Source organism: Peromyscus leucopus, chromosome 5 (assembly GCF_004664715.2).
Source record: "Peromyscus leucopus breed LL Stock chromosome 5, UCI_PerLeu_2.1, whole genome shotgun sequence".
NCBI lineage: Eukaryota > Metazoa > Chordata > Mammalia > Rodentia > Cricetidae > Peromyscus > Peromyscus leucopus.
In genome coordinates, this window is record NC_051067.1 from 133,845,378 (window position 1) to 133,866,421 (window position 21,044).

Below are 21,044 nucleotides of genomic sequence, written 5' to 3' on the forward strand. Positions count from 1 at the left end.
ATAAGTAAATGCATACCATATTTATCTTTCTGGCTACCTCACTCAGGATAATTTTTTTGTAGTTTCATCCATCTCCCTGCAGTTTCCATGATATCATTTTTAAAAAGAGCTGAGTAATACTTCATTGCGTAAATATACCATATTTTCTTTATCCATTTACTTGTTGAAGGACATCTATGTTGTTTCCAATTTCTAGCTATTATGAATAGAGCATCAGTGAACATGGTTGAGCAAGTGTCTCTGTGGTAGGATCAAGGGTATATGCTCAAGAGTGGTATAGCTGTATTTTGAGGTAGATTGACTCCCATATTCCTGAGGAACTGCCACACTGATTTCTGTACAAGTTTGCAGTCCCATCAATAGTGGATAAATATTTCCCTTATTCCACACCTCACCAGCATAAGCTGTCAATTGTTTTTATTGATCTTAGTTGTCCTGACAGGTGTAAGATGAAATTTTTTTTTCCCCAAGACAGGGTTTCTCTGTGTAGTTTTGGAGCCTGTCTTGGAACTCACTCTGTAGACAAGGCTGACCTCAAACTCACAGAGATCTGCCTGCCTCTGCCTCCCAAGTGCTGGTATTAAAGGTGTGTGCCACCGCCGCCGCCACCACCACCCAGCTGAAATCTTAAAGTAGTTTTGATTTGCATTTGCCCGGTGACTAAAGATGTTGAACATTCCTTTAAGAGTTTCTCAGCCATCTGAAATTCATTTTTAGAATTCTCTATTTAGATCTGCACCCCAATTTTTAAAAATTTGGTTATTCTCTTGATATCTAGTTTGTAAAATTCTTTATATATTTAGGATACCAGCCCTATATCAGACACGGAGTTGGTGAACCTCTTTCCTCATTTTGTAGACTGCTTCTTTGTCTGAATGGTGGTGTCCTTTGCTGCACTGGAGCCTTTCAGTCTCATGAGGCCCCAGTTATTAATTATTGTTCGTACTTCTCATGCTAATGGTGTTCTGTTCAGAAAGCCTTTTCCTGTGCCAGTGAGTTCAAGCCTATTCCCCACTTTCTCTTTATCAGGTTCAGTATACCTGGTTTTATGTTGGGGTCTTTGATCTATTTGAAGTTGAGCTTTGTGCAGGGTGATAAAAATGAATCTATTTCCATTCTACACCATGTAGCCATCCAATTTGACCAACACTATTTGTTGAAGATGTTCTCTTTTCCAGTGTATATTTCTGGCTTCTTTATAAAAAAAAATCAAGTGTCCATAGGTGTTTGAGTTTATTTCTGGGTCTTAAATTCAATTCTATTTATCAATGAAAGGTAACAGAAACACTCTTAACCACTGAGCCATCTCTTCAGACCCAGAATATGTCTTTTATTTCTGGTTACCTTCAAGGTGCTTCTTTTATCCTTAACGAGTGTAGTCTTATATAATATATCCTAGTCAATACAGGGATGGACTTTGGGCTTTTTTCAAGAGGTAGTGGGTAGCATGTAGGTTTATGCATGCTGCCATAGAGTTGAATTCAGAAACATCATATTATGCCTTGCATGACTCTAACAAAGGCCTTGGTCTCAAAGTTGCCCTTATTCAAACTGGTTTGCTAAGCAACAGCAGGTAGATGCATGTGAGACTTTCCTGGCTTTATCCAGCTCTCATCTTCAGATGGCACTAAGTAGTTCAAAGCTGAGGTCACTGTAACCATTACTCTCTTTCTCTCTCTCTTTTTAAATAAAGGAGCTTAGATTCACTGAGGAACAACAGAAGGATCAACAGCCTACTGAGAAACCCAAGGCAGAAGATGGTCACTCATCTGTAGCTGGTTCAGAGAAGAGTAAAACGGAGAAGAACCAGATTAACTTTGGGAAAAGTCATATAACCAAGAGATTGGAGCCAAGCCTAAACTGGAGAACAACTGTTGATTACAAAGAGTATGTAGTCATTTACCTGAGTTTTCTGGTGCATCTTTAATTGCTACATACATATTTGCCTAATTTTCCTTGGAATGGTATATCTTGTTAGAAAATGTGGAGTGTGTATTTTCCTGCCTTTCCTGTTTAATTCCTTTTCCTTCTTTGTATATCCTAAGTGGAAAGATGTAGCAGTAAGAGTTCTTGTGTTCCAACTTCTGTGAAGGAAGAAGAAAAAACACAGGTCACTTTTGTGTAGTAGGTGAGCAAGAACAAGCGGTATGAGAAAAAGAAATTATGCTAAAATACATGGAGAAATTACTGGGCCATAGAAACGTAGTAGTAAAGAGAATTTTATATGAAGTTCACCAGGAAAATTTTTGTAGCAACAATATAAGCAGAACTTTAATACTATAAGAAGGATGGCATCTCAACAATGTTAACAGACCTCTGTAACATGGACACTGGGATACTGTCTTAGTTAGGGTTGCTATTGCTGTGATGAAACACCATGACCAAAAGGAACTTAGGGAGGAAAGAGTTTATTTTGCTCACAGTTTCTTGTAACAATTCATCATCAAAAGCAGTAAGGGCAGGAACTCATACAGGGCAGGAACCTGGAGGCAGGAGCTGATGCAGAAGCCATGGAGGGATGCTGCTTACTGGCTTGCTCCTTATGACTTGCATAGCCTGCTTTCTTATAGAACCCAGGGTTGCCAGTCCAGGGGTAGCCCCACCCACAATGGGCTGGGCCCTCCCTCATCAATCACTAATTTAAAAATACCCCCCACAGGCTTGCCTGCTTACAGCTAGATCTTATGGAAACATTTTCTCAATTGACGTTCCCTCCTCTCTGATGACTCTAGGTTGTGTCAAGTTGCCATAAAATAATCCAGTACCCATACTAAACATATGAAATATAGTTAGTAAAGATTATGAATTATAGCCAGACCATGATGGTACATACTTTTAATCCCAGCACTTAAAGGCAGGCAGAGGCAGGAGGATCTCTATATTACCACACCAGCCTGGTCTACAGAGCTAGTTCTAGGACAGCCAAGGCTACACAAAGAAGCCCTGTCTTGAAAAACAAACACAAAACAAAACAACAACAAAAATAAAAAAAAAGGAAGAAAAAGAATTACTGTTATTCAAAGGCTGGGAAGGTGGCTCAGGCAATAAAGTGTTGGCCTTGCAAGCATGGAAACTTGACTTCAATCCCCAGAACTACAGACAAACAAACAAACAAACAAACAAACAGACCCAGAGCAGACATAGTGGTGTGTGAGTGTAATTCCACTGCTGAGGAAACAGAGTTGGGTGGATCCCTGGAGCTTGCTGGCCAGTCGCCTTAGTCTACTTGGTGTATTCCAGGCCAGTAAGAGACCCTGTTTCAAATAAAAGGTGACAGTGCTTGAGAGACAGCATATTCAGGCTTGTCCCCTGGCCCCCAATTGCATGTACATACATGTTCACATGCACATATGAACTATACATGCATATGTAGATGCATTTGCCCCCCCCACTCACTCATTGTGTGTGAGTGTTATTGATACTCAAATTCTGGGGCTGTCAGAAGTTAATAAAGGAAATTCCTCATGTTTCTGTTACTCTAACAAAATGTCCATGTTATTTAACTTACAAAGAGAAATGGTTGATGATGGCTCATGGTTTTAGAAATTTCAGTTCAGAATCTATACACGATTTTTTTGGGGGGGAATCTGGTAGGTGTGGTGGTATTGTGTTCCCTAAAATATTGTGCACCCTAATAAACTTATCTGGGGCCAGACACAGAGTAGCCACTAGATACAAAGGCTAGAAAATGGTGGCACTCACACCTTTAATCCTAGCACTCCAGAGGTAGAAATTCCTCTGGATCTCTGTGAGTTCAAGGCTACGTTGGAAATGACCAGGCATGATGACTCACGCCTTTAATCCCAGAAAGCAAGCCTTTAATCCCAGGGTGTGGTAGTAGAAAGCAGAAAGGTATATAAGGCGTGAGGACCAGAAACTAGAAGCATTTGGCTGGTTAAGCTTTTAGGTTTTGAGCAGCACAGTTCAGCTGAGATTCATTCTGGATGAGGACTCAGAGGCTTCCGGAGGAAACAGGACCAGCTGAGGAACTGGCGATGTGAGGTGGCTGTGGCTTGTTCTGGTTCTCTGACCTTCCAGCATTTACCCCAATACCTGGCTCAGGTTTGATTTAATTAATAAGACCTTTTAAGATTCATGCTACAGGTAGGTGTGCTAGATGTCCACAGTGAAGAACACATGGGAGGGTATGACTGCCTACCTTGTGGCCAGGAAACAGAGAACAACAGAGTGGCTGGGTTCTGATGAGGTCACACCCCAGTGACCTAAAGGCCTCTTGTTAGGTCCTCCTCCTAAAGATTTCATGTATCAGTGTCTCAGATCAATTTCCTTCCTCTCTTTCTTTCATTCTTTCCTTCCCTCCCCCTTCCTTTTTATCCCCCTCCCTTTTTCTTTCTTTTAACAGAGTCTCCTGCTGTATCCTGGGTTGGCTTCTAACCTGTGGTCATCCTCCTACTTCAGCCTCCTGTGGCCATGAGATATATGACTGGCTGGCTGATGTCAAACTTTTATGGGTGTTCAGAGGCTACTGGTGATCCCAACTAGACCGAGCAGTTCACACACTTTAGCCAGTAGATTACAAATGCCAGGCTATATTTACGACCACGGGTCCCGTTTACACTTAGAGTCAATGTGACATGGTTGGTTTAAGAACGGCTCCTGTTGGTCACACAAGGACCCTTCCTTTTCTGGGATTCTGAGGATCAGGGGTGTGGTTTGTTCCAGCATTAAATGCAGAGAATCTCCAGGAGGAAGGCTCTGTGGGAAGAGAAGAGGTCCCCACTTTCCTGATTTTCACTGACTTCATTACACTTGACCTCTGTGACTATACAGAAAGACTCTGTGAAAAACGTGTGTGAGTCTCTATTGATGGGGATATGGATTTTAATTATGAATTTCTGTAATAAGTATTTAATGAGAGCTGAGTATGTGCTAAGGGCCATGCTAAGCCTAGAAATTGCTGAAAATCCAGGTGAGCTTCTGTCGAATGATTGGCCAGCAATCGTGAGAAGCTATAGCCCCTGTGACTGAGAGTGTAAGCACTCCAAGGGGAGGGTTAGGATGATGTATTCGCTCAGCCATGGCAGCCTGTGAAAACCCTGTTACTAGTTCCTAGTGCATAGCACGTTGCATATTTTATTGTTTTAAGATGGAGTCTGAAGCCCAGGCTAGCTGTGAACTTGGTCTCTGGAATGCTGGCATTTCAAGTGTGCACCACCACAGCCAACATAACCAAACTGCACACAGCATTTCTTCAATATATAAATCACGTGTCTGTGCTTGCAGAACAAACAGACACCTGTGTGAGGCATGAAATGTGTTAATAAATGTCAGGAAAGTGCATTGTTTGGGTTCATGAAAGTGCTGGGGCCATCCATATGTTCTTCCATCTTTTATGTCCTATTCACCAGCACAACATACTAAAGCTCTATTTTGTTATTTATTTGTTTAGCCACAAGAGCTCTGTAAAGGATAGCCAAGAGGAAAAACAAGGAAAAATTGAAAGGTCATCGATATCTATTTCCTCAGGCCGTGCACTTCGGTATGTTTCGGTTGGTATGGCCATGTCCTTACAGTCACCCACACAGAATAGCCAATTGCCATGCTGGTTATAGACCTCCTCAGTACTGTACAAGGGCCCCAGTGTACTTAACATGTTGATGGTTATTAATGATATCAGTAAAAGTGAGGGTGCTGGATTGCTTTAAATATATTCCAGGATATACTTCAATTGTAGTTACGTAGATCACAGAGAGTGCTCACTACTTACTGACTCTAAAGTAAGAGATACATCTAAGGCCATCTATGAACATTGGGTATAATTTTCAGTTTAACAAAGAAACAGAATAATGATAAGGATGGGCCATTTGTGTTGGGGGGTTTCAGAGGTATGGCAGGAAGAAGGGGAGAGAGTCTCATAGAAACATTGGCACACTTGGGCTAAAACAGTCCTTAAGACCCTGCACTGTGTTGATGCCAGCTTTATTTTTTGGTTCACTATAATAAATTTATTCAGTGTGCTGAAGAACTTTTAAGGCTCTTTATTTTGAAATAATTATAGACTCCTAGGAAAGTGCAAAGTTGATCTACGGAGTATCCTCAGCCCAGCTTCCTCTAGTGATAACACAGTACAGTCACAACACCAGGACATGAACATTGCTTCATTGTATATTTCGTCTACCCATGCAATTTACCCCATTCTATAATGATAAGAACAGATACTACACTTGATCTTAGCCAAAAGGCCGAGAAGCGATAACCCCATTCTATAATTAACACAGCAATCAGAACACAGAACTTCACCAGCATGTGGGGCTCCCTACTGTTACCCCATTACAGTCACATATACTCTCTCATTTCCAACTCCAGCCAACTGTTCATCTGTTTTCCAGGGTACTATCTAGTATTTAAGGTCCCAGTGCCATTTCAAACATTGTTTTCTGTTCATCTCTACTGTTTCCACCCTTTCTCTTCTTTTCTGTGGATTATTTAAGCATTTTGATTGGTCTGTGGTCTTTTTGGATGCATCTCTTTCTAAAGCTCTGCATTACCTTTACTCTAAGTGGTGTGTGTGTGTGTAAACTGAATACATTTGCCAGCCTTGGCTTTTAGCAGATGTGTAGAAACCGTGCCTTCTTTCTGAGGCTCACAGGCTGTTGATATCATCTGCTGCTCGCATGCCAGTTGCTATATTATTGTTACAGCCCTGCTCATGCTGTAGCTTACACTGTGGACTTGTTGCTGTTCTTAGTAAGAGTGGCGAGAAGGTTGAGGAGGCTGCCAGTGAGAGCTCCTCAGAGAGTGAGGAGGATGAGGAGCCTCCGGATCACCGCCAAGAAGCCAATGCTGACCTGCCATCGGAGTACTGGCAGATTCAGAAGCTGGTGAAATATTTAAAGGTAAGAAAAACTTTCCATGCTATGTTTACAGTATTCAGTGGAAATCCATTTCTAAACACATGTGTCCTCCTTCTGAGTTCCTGATGTGTCTTAATTAAGAGTGGGGGCACTGTGGTTGTCCTTTGAGCATACACAGGAGAAGGTCTTATCATTCTGAGGAGTCAAGCTTAGACCTCAGGAAGCTTGACCTGACTGGCACCAGTTCTCTTTCCTGGTGAATGTTGGAGGCGGGTAGGGATGGACATGGTCAACAGCAGGAACGGACCACATCTGTGCTTTATGATTTTCATTTGGTGTGGTAGAAAGAGCATGGCCCTCTGAAGAAGCTTGTTCGAACTTCTAACCTGTATTACTGGCTAGCAGGTGACCATGGAAAAGTTGTGGTGTGAGCCTTGAGGAGCCTCAACTTGTGCAATGAAATGGATGATACCTATACCCTAGGACTTTTTAAGACTGAGAACCACAGCTGAAACCTGTGTCATAGCATGTCATACATTGTATGTGCTTATGATATGCATTGGCACTTTTACATCTCTCTCCAGTCAGATGACATGAAGATACCTTTCATGATCACCAGCTCATAAGAGATATATAAATATTTGAATGGAGGACAGGGCAAGAAAAATGGTTTGCCACAGTCCAGATTAACATTCATCCCTGGTGTGCTAAAGCCTTCTTTAAGGCTGAAGTACAAAAATATGGGTAAAAAATGGGACAGAACATTTTGACTACCTCATGTTTTCTTCTTTCATATCTTTGGCCAGATTGGCCAAGGGTATTGCATGTTTACAGATGTTTATGTGACACCTAACCAATGCCCTTTTCCATTCTTTGACATAACCTTGAGGCAGCATGGAAATCAGCCTTTGTGCATTCTTTTGAGACTGTGACAAAGGCCCTCTAAATGGATGATCTTGAGGATGTGAAAGAGCCAAGGAAAATTCTGCAAGAAAAATGAACTCCCTTCTACTAAGGGGCATTCCTTCAGCGAAAACTGACAGAATATCTTAGGGGAAAAAAATGTTTCCCTGAATTCCAAATGTCCAGAAAAATTAATGAAGGCATTGTGAAATGAATTTTAATTCTCCTTGGGGGAATTCTGGTCCTCAGTCTCCTCTGATGTGAATCACGGTGATGTTACTGGTTAGAAAGGATTCATTTAACAGGCACCAACAGAATGCCTTGACACTCAAAGGCAAAAGCAGTCATCTCTAGGCACCAGGGCAGGTCCACATCGGAACAGTAGCAACCACAGTTTACTTAGCCTTGTTCATGTCTGTGTTTGTGCTCTGAGTGTGTATCTGCTGCTAACCTGACTCATTCTTGCAAAAATAAGTACTGAAGGGCTGGAGAGATGGCTCAGCCAGTAAAATGCTTGTTGTGCAAGCCTGAGGCCAGTGTTTGGAGCCTCGGAACCTATGGAAAGGCCAGACGTGGTCACACAGATCGGTAATCTGGGGCAGTGGTGGAGACCAGCAGATCTCAGGCGCTTGTTAACCAATCAATGAGCTCTAGATTCAGAGCTGAGCCTGCCTCAAAAGGTGGAGGCCAAGGGAGGGAAACAATAAATAGTCCCACCCAGCAGTGAAGCCTATGACTGTGAAAAAGGCCTGGCCTGGCAAAGTGACCCCAGTGGAGCGAGCAATAATGGCACATTTTACTTGAAGCTAACAAATAGCAGTATAATTGTACTTAAGACCTGGTGAATAGGGAGGAATTCATGTCTGGGACTATAAGCCAATGGCTAGACCAGTCATAGATCCTAGAGGAGAACCTACTGCTGACATTTCCATCATCAATATATTTTCTAACTGCATTCTACATACCCACAGATAAGTGTAGTTCTTGCTTCTCATCAAAGAAGCTTCTTTTTTTGCAGTGAAGACCTTCAACTGGTTATAATACAGAAAATAAGTGACCATGGGGTGCCCATTCCCTCTTGGTACATCTATAATGCAACCCCTATATCTAAGGCTTAGGGAAAATTGTAGAAGACAGAAAGATTGTAAGAGACAGAAAACCAGGACAGCTGCAGTGAGATAATGTGTTATAGATATGAAAGGGACTTGCATCCATGAAATCTGAACAATATGGTTGCCTAAACAAGACCCGCATAATAACAACACCAACTGACATGCCAGCTTGGATGAGAAAAAGTGCAGAGGCCCTACCCCTAGATGAAGAGCTGCAGACAACCAATGGTTAATGAGAGAGGAAGAACCAGCTCTCCCCAGGGATGTGCATCCTCATAATTTATTCAGCTCCAGTGAGGTCAGCTAAACACATGTATATATGAGCAATACTAAATAAACTCAGTTGGTTATGTATATACATATGTAACAATAATTAAAGAGGCCATGCATTTGAGAGGAAGGTGGACATGGGAGATATTGGAGGTGAGAGGAGAAGGGGTAGAAATAATGTAAATACAGTACTCATATATGAAAAAATTCTCAAAAAATTAAAAAATAAGTGATATTGGTTAATTAGATGTGAACTTTTAGCCTCCACACATATATTCAAATGTCACATACACAAACTATACACTACATATGAAAATAGCAATTTTGCATACCCAGTATGCTTCATATAAATCCTGTTAGTAGAAATTCAAGAAATAAGAAATTTTAATGTCAGAATAAGTCCTTGCATTTGAAATTTGGATCTTTGTTTCCAGTTTTAACCTGTGATTCTATGCAACATTATCAGCCTTCCTATAAGACAGGAAGGTTGCATTATTTGGGCACCCCCAGTAACATTCGTCATCATTTATCATTGCCTACTTACAGTATTATGTATTGCATATTTATAATTTAACAAGATAAACGCAAAGAGGTTAAGTATATAAAGCACAATCTATCCTGAAATGAGTAAACTGAACCCTAAATTAGCAAAATTAATCTAAAAATCTAATTACTTGAATCAAATTTTGATGGCTAAATCAAAATTAAGGCAAGGAGAAAAAGTATTTTACCATTTTACCTGTCTATATTCAAAGCTATTCTAGTCAAAATATCGTGATACTACTAGAAGAGCAGACACAGTGACCAACAGAACAGACTAGAGCCAGGTAAAGACTCACAATGGAGAATGACTCTAGGCACTTGTATTGGGGAAACTGAAGATATACACACAAAATAATAAAAATGGAGAGACTGGGGATATATCTCAGAGGGGAAAAAGCTTGCTGAACAGATGTGAGGACTGGAGCCCAGATTTCTGGTGTCTATGTGAGTTCCTGTGTGGAGAATCTGCCTCTAACCCCAGGGCTTGGGAGGCAAAGACAGAGAACCTCTGGAACAAGGTGGGTAGTCAGACTAGCTGTGAGGTTGAAGAAGATACCTTACATCATCCTGCCCCAGGAACCCAGTCATTATGGACTCCTGCAGCAAGTAGGAGATCCAAGCATCCCCTGCTTACACTTACCTATCCAAACTAGAACTGCTTATATCAGTCCTATGGGGAAAATGAACATCTCAACCCTACAAAGACTTAGTCCTTTCCTGAACATTGTAAATGCATCCACTGAAAGAACAAAGGTGACTTGAATAAGCAAGAAAGAATAAATAAATGAATTCAACCAATAAAATACTCCAGATGTGCATGTCTTAGCATAACAACAAATCATGAAAAACCAAGACAATGAATCTCCTCTAAAAATACTAATTTTATAACAACAACTAATGAAAATGACTTGGAAGAATGTCCAGAAAAAGAATTCAAAAGAATGTTTATAAGCATGTTCACACAACTCAAAAAAAGAAATGCATATGCTAGTAGAGAGCATAAAACATGAGATGAAAGAGATAAATCAGTCCAAGATATGAAAATAACTATTAAAGTTGAAGGAGATATACAAACTTTCCATGATAAAAGTGATTAAAGGAATTTTTGACCACTAAGTCAACTCTACAGAGGATACTGGAATAATTTAGTCTGAAGACTAGAATAAATGCACTCGCAAGGTTAAAGGGGAAAAAACATACCAGGGCAGTTAATTAAAAGAGGCCTAAGAAAACTGCACAGACCCAACAAAATGACAGGAATTAGCATACATCTTTCATTAATAATTCTTAATATTAATGTTAATGGCATTAAATCTTTATTAAAGAGACACAGATTATCAGATTAGATTAGAAAATAGGATCCATCTTTTTGTTATATCCAAGAAACACATCATCAAAAATAGGCACCACCTTAAAAGAATGGGAAAAAAGGTATTCCATACAAACAGAACTAAGAAATAAGCAGGTACACCAAATCTAATACCTGACAAAATAGACTTCAAACCAAAACTATCCGAAGAGATAAGGAAAGCCACTTCATACTCATCAAATAAACAATCCACCAAGAGGACATTGTAATTCTAAGCATATATGAAACAAACACTGGTTCATACAATCTAATAAAAGACATAAGACATCCTACGAGATCTAAAACCATAGATGAACTCCAACACAGTGGTCATGGGTGACTTCAGTACCCCACACTCATCAATAGATAGTTCATCTGGATAAAAACTAAACAGAGAAACAGTCTAATTAAATAGTATCATACACCAAATGGACTTGTCATCTACAGAACATCGCACCAAAACACTAAAGAATATACATTTTTCTCAGTAGCCCATGGGACTTTCTCCAAAATTAACCATATATTAGGACACAAAACAAGTATCAACAAATATAGCAGATTGAAATAACATCCTTTATTTAACCACAATGGAACAAAGCTAGATATTAACAGCAAAAGAAACTACAGGAAGTAAACAATTTCATGTAGATTAAACAGCACATTACTAAGTGATAGCAAGGTCAAGAAAGGTATGAATCAGGATCTATCCCTGGTGTATGAACTGGCTTTTTGGAGCCCATTATCTATGGTGGGATACCTTGCACAGCCTTGATTCAGGGAGGAGGGGCTTGGACCTGCCTCAGCTAAATGACCCAGGCCTTGCTGACTCCCCATGGGAGGCTTTACCTTTTGCGGGGAGGAGATGGGCGGTGGGTTGGGAGTGATTCTAGCAGGGAAGAGTGGGAAGAGGAAGGAGAGGGGGCTCTGTGGTTGGTATGTAAAATGAATAAAAATTTCTAAATAAAGAGAAAACAAAAAAGAGAAAGATATCAAGAATGAAATTTTAAAATTCCTAAAATTAAATGTGTAAAATAAGAACATACCATACCAAAATCTATGATACACAATGAAGGCAGTCCACAAAGGAATTTTTATATTGCTAAGTGCTTACATAAAAAAATTAGATTTGTCAAAAATTTAATGATACTCATGAAGGTCTTGGAAAAACAAAAACACATAACACTCAAAAAGAGGAAATGGAAGGAGATATCAAAAATGATCTGAAATTAATGAAATAGAAATGGAAAAAATACAAATAATCAACAAAATAAAGAGTTTGTCTTTTAAAAGATTAACAAGATTGACAAACCTTTAATCAAATTAACCAAAAAGAGAGAGAGAAGACTTAAATTCATAAAATTAGAGATGAAAAGGGGATGCATTACAACAGACACCAGGGAGGCTCAGAGAATCACAAGTACATACTTTAAAAATTTATATGCCTCTAAACTAGACAATCTAATGGATTTCTGGAGTCTAAAATTAAACTAAAATGAAGCAAATAACTTAAATAGACTATCACAACCAATGAGATAGACACAGTAATTAAAAATACCCCAGCTATGGCCAATGGGCTCTCATACACTCACAAGCATTACAAGCTTTTACCAATAGTAAGAAGCTAGTCTCCAGAACTTGACTGTAAGAGTCTCTATTGCTGAAGACACTACATACTTGAGACAAAGAACATGGAGAAATTAAAATTAAGCTGGTATGCACCTGGAAGTCTCATGACTATTGGCTAACTTTTATAGTGCTGGAAGGTGCCATGTACATGCTACCAGGGGAGAAAAGTGATCATTAGTCTCACTGAGCTGTGAGCTCCGCAAGCTGCAACTGAGCAGACAAGACAGGCCCAACTGGCCCAAGAGGGGCACAAATGTTATCTGAGTAACCAACCACTTTCTGGTTGGTTCTGAGGCCCATTCCATGAGATGGAATCCATACCTGACACTGTTCTGGGGCCAGGAACCTGTGACTACATAGGCCATAGGCCCCAGGGAAAATCCAACATTATTAATCAGCTAAATTAACACAGTATTAAAACAATTCCTAATGACTTGCTGCTACACCCATAGATCAGTACATCTCTTAAACCTTATCAAAAGCATCCTCTCTTCTTGCAGTAGATGCCAATTGACAAAGGGGCCCTCAATTGATCAACAAGCAGAGAGCAAGAGACTATGGAGTGCTCAGCCCTACATAGGATGCACAGATCACACCCCACCACTTAAATACCAAGGATCATTGAAGGAGAGGCGACAGAAAGATGTAGGCACCAGAAGTGGTAGATAACATCAAGGAAACAGTGTTTTCCAAATACAACATGGTAGTGACACATATGATTTCACAGCAATTGTGATAGCAAGAAAAAGACCTATGCAAACTCAGTAAGATAAAATCACAATGTGGAAGAGGGAAGATGGGCATGAAATCCTACCACAGAAGCTATTGGTATATGTAGCTGTTGGGAAATATAGTCAGTTATCTTTTACAGCATGACCCCTGGTCAGTTGACCACACTCTAAGGCAGGCTCAGCCTCCACAATTGGACAACACAAACTGAAATGGATAGGGATTGGGGAAGAAAACTCAAAGTTGAATAAGAAAAGATAATAGTGTGGAGAAGGTGGGTATGAGAGGAGTTGGGTGGGGGGGGGTGACTATGATCAAGATGCATGGAATGGAATTCTCAATAAATTAATAAAAATTACTTAAGTCCCAATTACAAAAAAACTCAAGACAAGATGGATTCAATGAGGGATTCTACCAATCCTTCACAGAATAACTAACACCAACATTTCTCAAAATCTTACATAAAATAGGAAAGCAAAGAACAACCCTGAATTCTTTTTATGAACCAGTATTACCCTAATACCAAAATCAAAGACTCAACAAAAATAAATAAAGGCCAATTCCCTGATGAACATGGATACAAAAATTCTCAATAGAATAGTTACAATCAATTCAAGTATACATCAAAAAGATCATCCTCCATGATCAAGTTGGCTTCATTCCAGAGGTACAGGGATGGTTTGACATACATAAATCAGTATATGTAATCCACAACACAAATAGACCCAAAGACTAAAACCAACACTCTTTCATGATAAACTTCCTTGATAATCTAGGGATAGAAGGAATATATATCACCAAACTGAAGACAATCTATAGCAAAGCCATAACCAATATCATCCTAAGCAGAGAAGACTTGAAGCATTACCACTAAAATCAGGAACAAGGCAAGAGTGTCCACTCTCTATAATGTTCAATATACTGTTTGAAGTCTTAGCCAGAGCTGTAAAACAAGTGAAGGAGACAAAGGAAATACAAATGGGAAAGAATGAAGTTGAAGTATTTCTATTTCCAGATGATTTCATTCCATGTATAAAAGACCCTAAACACTCCACCCAAAACTCCTGTAGCAGATAAAAATTCAGCAACATAGCAGGATACAAAATTAACACAAAAATCAGTAATTTTCATATCTACAATGACGTATACTGAGCAAGAAATCAGGAAACCATACAATTCACAATATCTTCAAAAACATCTTGAGACACATCTAACCAAAGAAGTAAATGACTTGTACAATCAAAACTTTAAGATACCAAAGAAAGAAATTGAAAAAGATACCGTAGGATGGAAAGTCCTGCATTCTCATGGATTGATAGGACTAATATTGTGAAAATGACATTCTTCCAAAAGCAATATAGAGATTCACTGAAATCCCCATTAAAATTTCAACCCAGTTCTACAAAGAAAATGAAATATATCAAAATTCATATGAAAACACAAAAGGCACAGGATATAGCCCTAGCAACTCTAAACAATGGAAGACCACTGAAGGTGCCACCATCCCTGATTTCAAGTTATAACTCAGAGCTATAGTAATAAAAACAGCATGGTGCCAGCATGAAAACAGACACATGGTCAAATGGAATAGAAACAAGGATCCAGATATAATCTAATGGTCATGTGGTCACCTGATTGTTCATAAAGAGGCAAAAACCAAAACAAAACCATATTGCAGAAAAGATAGCATCTTAAACAAATGGTGTTGATAAAACTGGGTAGCTAAATATAGAATGAACTAGATTCCTTATCTCTCACCCTGCACAAAACTCAACTCCAAATGGATCAAGGAACTTATCATAGGATCTGATAACTAGAATCTGAGAGAAAGTAAGGAATAAACTAACTCGAAGGCATGGGAAAAGAGTTTCTAAATAGGACCCCAGTAGCGCAGGAATTAAGATCAATTGAAAAGTGGGACTTCATGAAACTGGAAAACTTCTGTAAAGCAAAGGAAACTATCATTCGAGTGAAGAGCCAACCTACAGAATGGGAAAATCTTTACCAGCTATACATCTGACAGAGGGTGAACATTGCAGTCCACAAATCTAAAGTGGCCATCTTGAGTATAATAGGCCATCTAGGTTCAGACATGGCCCTTTGGAAGAAGAGTAGGAGAGTCTTGATGTTTTCTCAGAGCCCATTGTCTTTTTTTTCTTGAGTAAAGGAAGAGTCAAGGGGGGCTGAAAGACAAGAACAGCCAAGAGGCGGGGCAATGGGGTAGGCAGAAGCGTGGTTCTTGATGTAGGAAAGATGTCAGTGGGGGACCCTACTTACCAGCTCAGCAGCTTCAGGTGACACAACTTTTCTCAACTTCAGTTTCCTCATTGGTAAAGAAGGGAAAAGTGTTGGAATGTCAGGATCATGATGAATATTAAATGCAGCATAATACATCTGAAGTGCTTAGCACAGAGAGTCCCCAGTCACTGCTGGCAGTGGTAGTTATTTCTACAGCGCATGATTATGACCATAGAAGTTGCATAATGTGGAGTCTTGCTCAATTGCCCAGGTGACCCTCAAGTTTTGCTTTAAAATTTCTAGCAGATCAATTAAAAGAGGAAAATACAGTGAGCTAATCTATTGAAGGATAGACTTACCATCGTTAAATAAAAAGAAGCCAGTTGCCAATGATACTGGTGCTAAGACATGGAAGAGTTTTGGCCCTTAGGGTCAAATGGGAAGGCACTGGGCAAGGGAGCAGAGGGCATCCTGCTGGGACCATGGCAAAGAGTCTCCTAATAGCCTGGTTATAGACGGCTACCTTGAGTGATTCAGCTACTTAGGATAAATCCACAAAGTTTGGGGGCCAAATGGGGATGTGCTGTTTCTGTCCCAGAACAGCTAAGGAAAACATTTATTGATGAAGTGCTACTTAGACTCACACAAGTTATTCATCAGGAAATCATGTGCAAATGTGATACTTTTGGCCAGACACTAAATTGCTTGGAATTCTTATAGCTCCCACAGGTAAATACTCTTAACACAGCCAATAAGGGGAAAAGTAGATCTACAAATGATTTCAAGGTTTTTGACACAGGTAACCATTTTATACAGAGACACAAAAGGATATTAAAAAGTCTCTGAAATGCAAAATTGAATGTCTCTAGGTAATCTCAAAATAAATATACCTGACATTTTAATTTATGAAATTATGGCTCCAATGTAGACTTAAACAAGCAGAGAAATGGTAATGTTGACCTGACTTTCTCCCTACCATTTTCCAAGGATAGAATGTCTGTGCTGTTGAAAAAAATTGATGAGCTCATTAATATTGAAACAGGTCAATGGACTGTAGCTTATTATTTATCCAGCACTGTGAGCTCAGATCCTGGCAAATAAGAAAAGGGAGTTGATATTGAAATAGTCGGCTTTAACTTACATACACTTCAACTTGTAAAAGTTCACACACACACACACACACACACACACACACACACACACACACACACACATTTCTTCTGGAATTTTAGAACACAATTTTTTTAAATTAAAGATTACACTACATTTTTTTTCACTCATCAACCTTCCAACTTCTTCTGTCCACCTAGCTCATGAGTCTGCCTACATTCTCCCACCCAAGTAATGATCAAGCGGACCTGCTTAGCTCCTGAGATCTTGCATGTTCAGGATGGTATGGCTGTAGACCACAATTTAATTCTAAATGAAGTGCCACACTGCTTTTCAGCCCCCTACTGATAAGTACCTACATTCTGTATTTTGCTACCATGATGATCAGGTTGTTCAACTTCTTAGCTGCTTCTTCAGTAGAGAGGTGCTACTCAATTCATTTCTTTCTGCAGGCTATCTTGCCTGATCATGAGCTTGACCCTTGAACTTCTGCCTAACTGTTGAAGAGGGGGTTGAAGTTCCTGGGCACAGTTCTCCTTTCTGTCTTTACTCTCCGCCCCTTAACCGCAGTTCATCTTGCTTCTGAGTCAGAATCCCTTCAGTGGACAGCTCTGCCGACTCCCCCACCCTCTTTTAGCTCCCTTTTCTCCTTAGAGATACACATTTATTTTTGCATTTGCTGTCTTGATATAGATACCCCTTCCTCCACTGGCCAGGAGTGGCTTTAAAATCTTGCAAGAAAAAAGATTTTGCTTTTGATAATTTCCAACAATTAGAGGCAATGGTTTCCTAATGTCTGTGTGCTACAGTTCTTCTGAATCCCTAACACCATAGTGATATTTCATTGACTTCTAAACTTGGTATATGGAAAAACTGAAATAAGAGAAGCAACAGTTTGGGAGAGAGGGTTTATCATTTGCAGGGGCTGTTACAAATTGATATAGATGGATAGTCTCTGGTAAAGCCAGGTGGGGCATAGGGAGGTAGAAATACATAGGTTTGACTTTCCAACACGTTAATGTACATGGCCTTAGACTGAAGAATGACTGACTTCACCCAAGTATAAAATACTGTGAGAATCCATTTCTATGTGGATTCTGTCCAGAATTTAGCACTAAATTGAAAACCAAGGTGATCAGGGTGATGTTAAGGGCATGGCTGGCCCTTTGGTAGTTTGCAGGGGTTTCTGGGGCATCTGGGATCATGTTTCTCTCACCTGTTGGCATTTCCTAGGACTGTTGCCTGGGGAGGATGTGTCTGTGTCACCCTGGACTCAGCTTTAGGCTCAGTAAGGTGACATGAGGAAGCAATGTTGGAGACATTGAAGTGCTGTGCTCCGTGGGTCTGACCCTTACATGGTTATGGAATAATAGAGAAATGGAGGGTGGGTTCCCAGGGCCATGTATCCAGATGCCCCCCTCCCTGGAGAGTCCTGCTGGGAGAGTGGGCAGGGGGAGACAAAAGCACTAGTCTAGAAAGATGTGTCCAGTAGCAAGGGGAGGAAAGTGGAGCTGAGTGGAAAGGAGCAGACCAGTAACAAGGGGTTGCATTGGAAGAGAGAGAATTTTCAGCATCACACAGGAGGGTCACTCTCCATCGTCAGATTCGAAGAACACCCATATCTATTTCATTTCACATGATCCATGGACCATGGCAGTCACTCTTCTCTTCAGTTCCATATCCACACGTTTAGAATTTAAGACCATGGAAAACAAAGGTGCCTGGAAGTCCCCTAGGTTACCTGGGGCGTCGGGGGAGAACTGACTTCAGAAAGGCCACTAGGCTATAGTTTCAAGAGAGGCACCCAGGATTCACTGAAGGGGCATTCTTGGTAATAGATGTGTTTCCAGTTTGAAATCTTTGTTGAAGATGCTTTTCTGGGGCTCTGTTACACACACACACACACACACACACACACACACACACACACACACACACTGCCCTTAACTGGCTAACAGGTTCTGAGTGGTAATTGGGAGTTAAATATTTTTTTTTCATTGTAGGAATTTGATGTACTTTGCAATCAATTACACTTAATTAAATTCCATTCCCATTACTTGTGTCTTAGGTTTGGAGTGGCAGGAGGTTTGATCCTTGTTTCATTGGTGGAAAAGCTGAGAAATCCTTTGCTGCAGGCCACACAGAAGGCGGCTGCGGGCTGGGACCGCATCCAGCTTCTATCTTTACTGCCTGTTGCCTGGTGATTCTGTCCCACTGTCAAGAAACTTGGGACCCAGGAGGCTTGTAGACCTGGCTTCACCATCTTCTCTCTCATTTGCATTGCTTCCTGTGAGTGAGAGGCTGAACAGGAGCCTTTGTAAAGGGACGACTTGCTATCCATTTGTGGAAGGCAGCATTGGCGTATACTCTGAGTAGGTTTTAAAGAGGGCGAGAGCAGAGGCAGCAAAGTTGTTCTTAAAAAGGGGCCATTTGAAAATGGAAAGCACTGGTCACTGTTCATGTACCCAGTAAACTATAGCTGTTAGAAAAGTGTCGCTGTCCAGAGTAATATTTTTAAGATTGTGCATGTTATCTCACTCATGTGGGTTACCCTAAAAAAAAAAAAATCAGTACTCAGACATAACCTAAGTAGAAAGCTTTAAGGATTATGTGTTAGAGGCTCTGGGAAGATGACTGGGCTGATAGTGTTTGCAAGCATAAGGACCTGAGTTTGGATCTCTACCTGGGTATAGCGCCACAAGACTGTAAGCTCAGTCATGGAGGATGATCAGAGAGATGACTCCTGGGAGCTTACTAACAGTCACTCTACCAAAAGAAGGAGCTTTGTGTTCAGTGAGAGACTCCGATTCAAAACATATAGTGAGAGCGATTAAGACATTCTGATGTCAACCTGACACACATCTATGTCCTCCTCCCCTGGTATTATCTGCTAGAGATCATGCTTAAATCCCATTATCTATAAAGTTTCTACATAGTAATTCGTATTTATGTTTTCATAAATATTCTCATGTTTGAAGGAACACATTTTAAGATTTGAGGCTACATAAAATGTGTATTTTCTATAAGCTCATATTGTCCCAAAATGAATATGGCCATTGCATTTTTTTACTTGATTAATTTGTGTGTGTGTGTGTGTGTGTGTGTGTGTGTGTGTGTGTGTGTAAATATGCATCATGCAAACAACCCATTGTAAGTATAGAGGTCAGAGGACAACTTGCTGGAGTCAAATCTATCTTTCTACCATGTGGGTCCTGAAGATCAAAATGATGTCATCATCGTGCCTCAGATTTTTTTTGGTATTTTTTGTTTTGGTTTGGTTTTTGGTTTTTAATCATGGAAGAGGTGATGAAGGAAGGAAGCATAACCTCCCCAATGGTGACTCTGCACTCCACATACGAATAACATTTTTAGTTTTTAACTTTTTTCCCCTTGCCCTCCTGTCTGTCATAAATGGAGCGGGGGGTGGGGGGGGGTGGAGGGGGAGCAGAGTAATGAGGTGAGCTTGGTAATGCATGCTACTGACTCATAACCACTGGACCCACCCCCAGTCACCGCCATATCACCACATCAACCCAACCACTAAAGAGTGGCAATGCTAAAAATCTCCAGCCAGGCACAGTGGCACTGGCTTATAGTTTCAGTGGCTCACTTCATCCCAGGGATTGGAGGCCAATGAGGACAACATGGCAAGACCCCCATCTCAAAAACAATGCTCAAAACAAAATATCAACTCTCTCTCTCTCTCTCTCTCTCTCTCTCTCTCTCTCTCTCTCTCTCTCTCTCTCTCTCTCTCTCTCTCACACACACACACACACACACACACACACACACACACACACACACACTTTCATTCTCTTCTCCTGCCACACTCACACACAGAGACACACACTCTCTCTACACTCTCACACATAGACACACAGTAATCCCTACAAGTGTTAGTACATAGAATGTTCAAGGCTGTAGATTCCACCTTTAGCACCCTCTTACCCCAAGTGGGAAAAGAAACCCTGGGGGGATTCCTGAGCTTGACTCACTTATTCATTCATTTGTTCATTGTGTGTCTGTTCATGAGCAGGTAGTGTGAGCTAGCCATTTAGTTATCCATAAGACTTTTGTATTGTAAAATTTTGATATCTAAGGCAATTACATATAATGACCTGAACATGCAATAGATTTTTGAGGAAATCCATTCCCTGGTGTATCTGTTGCACCACATTTGTTCCTGAAAGTGTGCTTTTCTCCAAACATCTGTTTGATTGGAGAAAATTTGCTCTGGCTGGTTCCCAGTTTGTATAATGTGAAGGACTGCTTTGCCCTTTGTTTTTAAAAATAGGACTTCGTGTTACAGACACTTCTGTAGTGAAAAACTAAACAGGAGTGAGCAGTGCC

General features: G+C 40.4%; 1 protein-coding gene and 1 pseudogene across 2 annotated transcripts in view; one reads left to right on the forward strand and one right to left on the reverse strand.

Moving 5' to 3' along the window:
* Odad2 (outer dynein arm docking complex subunit 2) overlaps positions 1 to 21,044 on the forward strand; it is a 158,238-nt gene that overhangs the window by 23,557 nt on the left and 113,637 nt on the right. For both annotated transcript variants that reach the window (XM_028873095.2, XM_037206385.1), the window contains 3 exons: positions 1,694 to 1,887; positions 5,411 to 5,500; positions 6,710 to 6,857. In XM_028873095.2, coding sequence (XP_028728928.1) covers positions 1,694 to 1,887; positions 5,411 to 5,500; positions 6,710 to 6,857 — 432 coding nt within the window. The remainder of the gene's footprint in view (positions 1 to 1,693; positions 1,888 to 5,410; positions 5,501 to 6,709; positions 6,858 to 21,044) is intronic.
* LOC114697529 lies at positions 6,008 to 6,215 on the reverse strand (annotated as a pseudogene).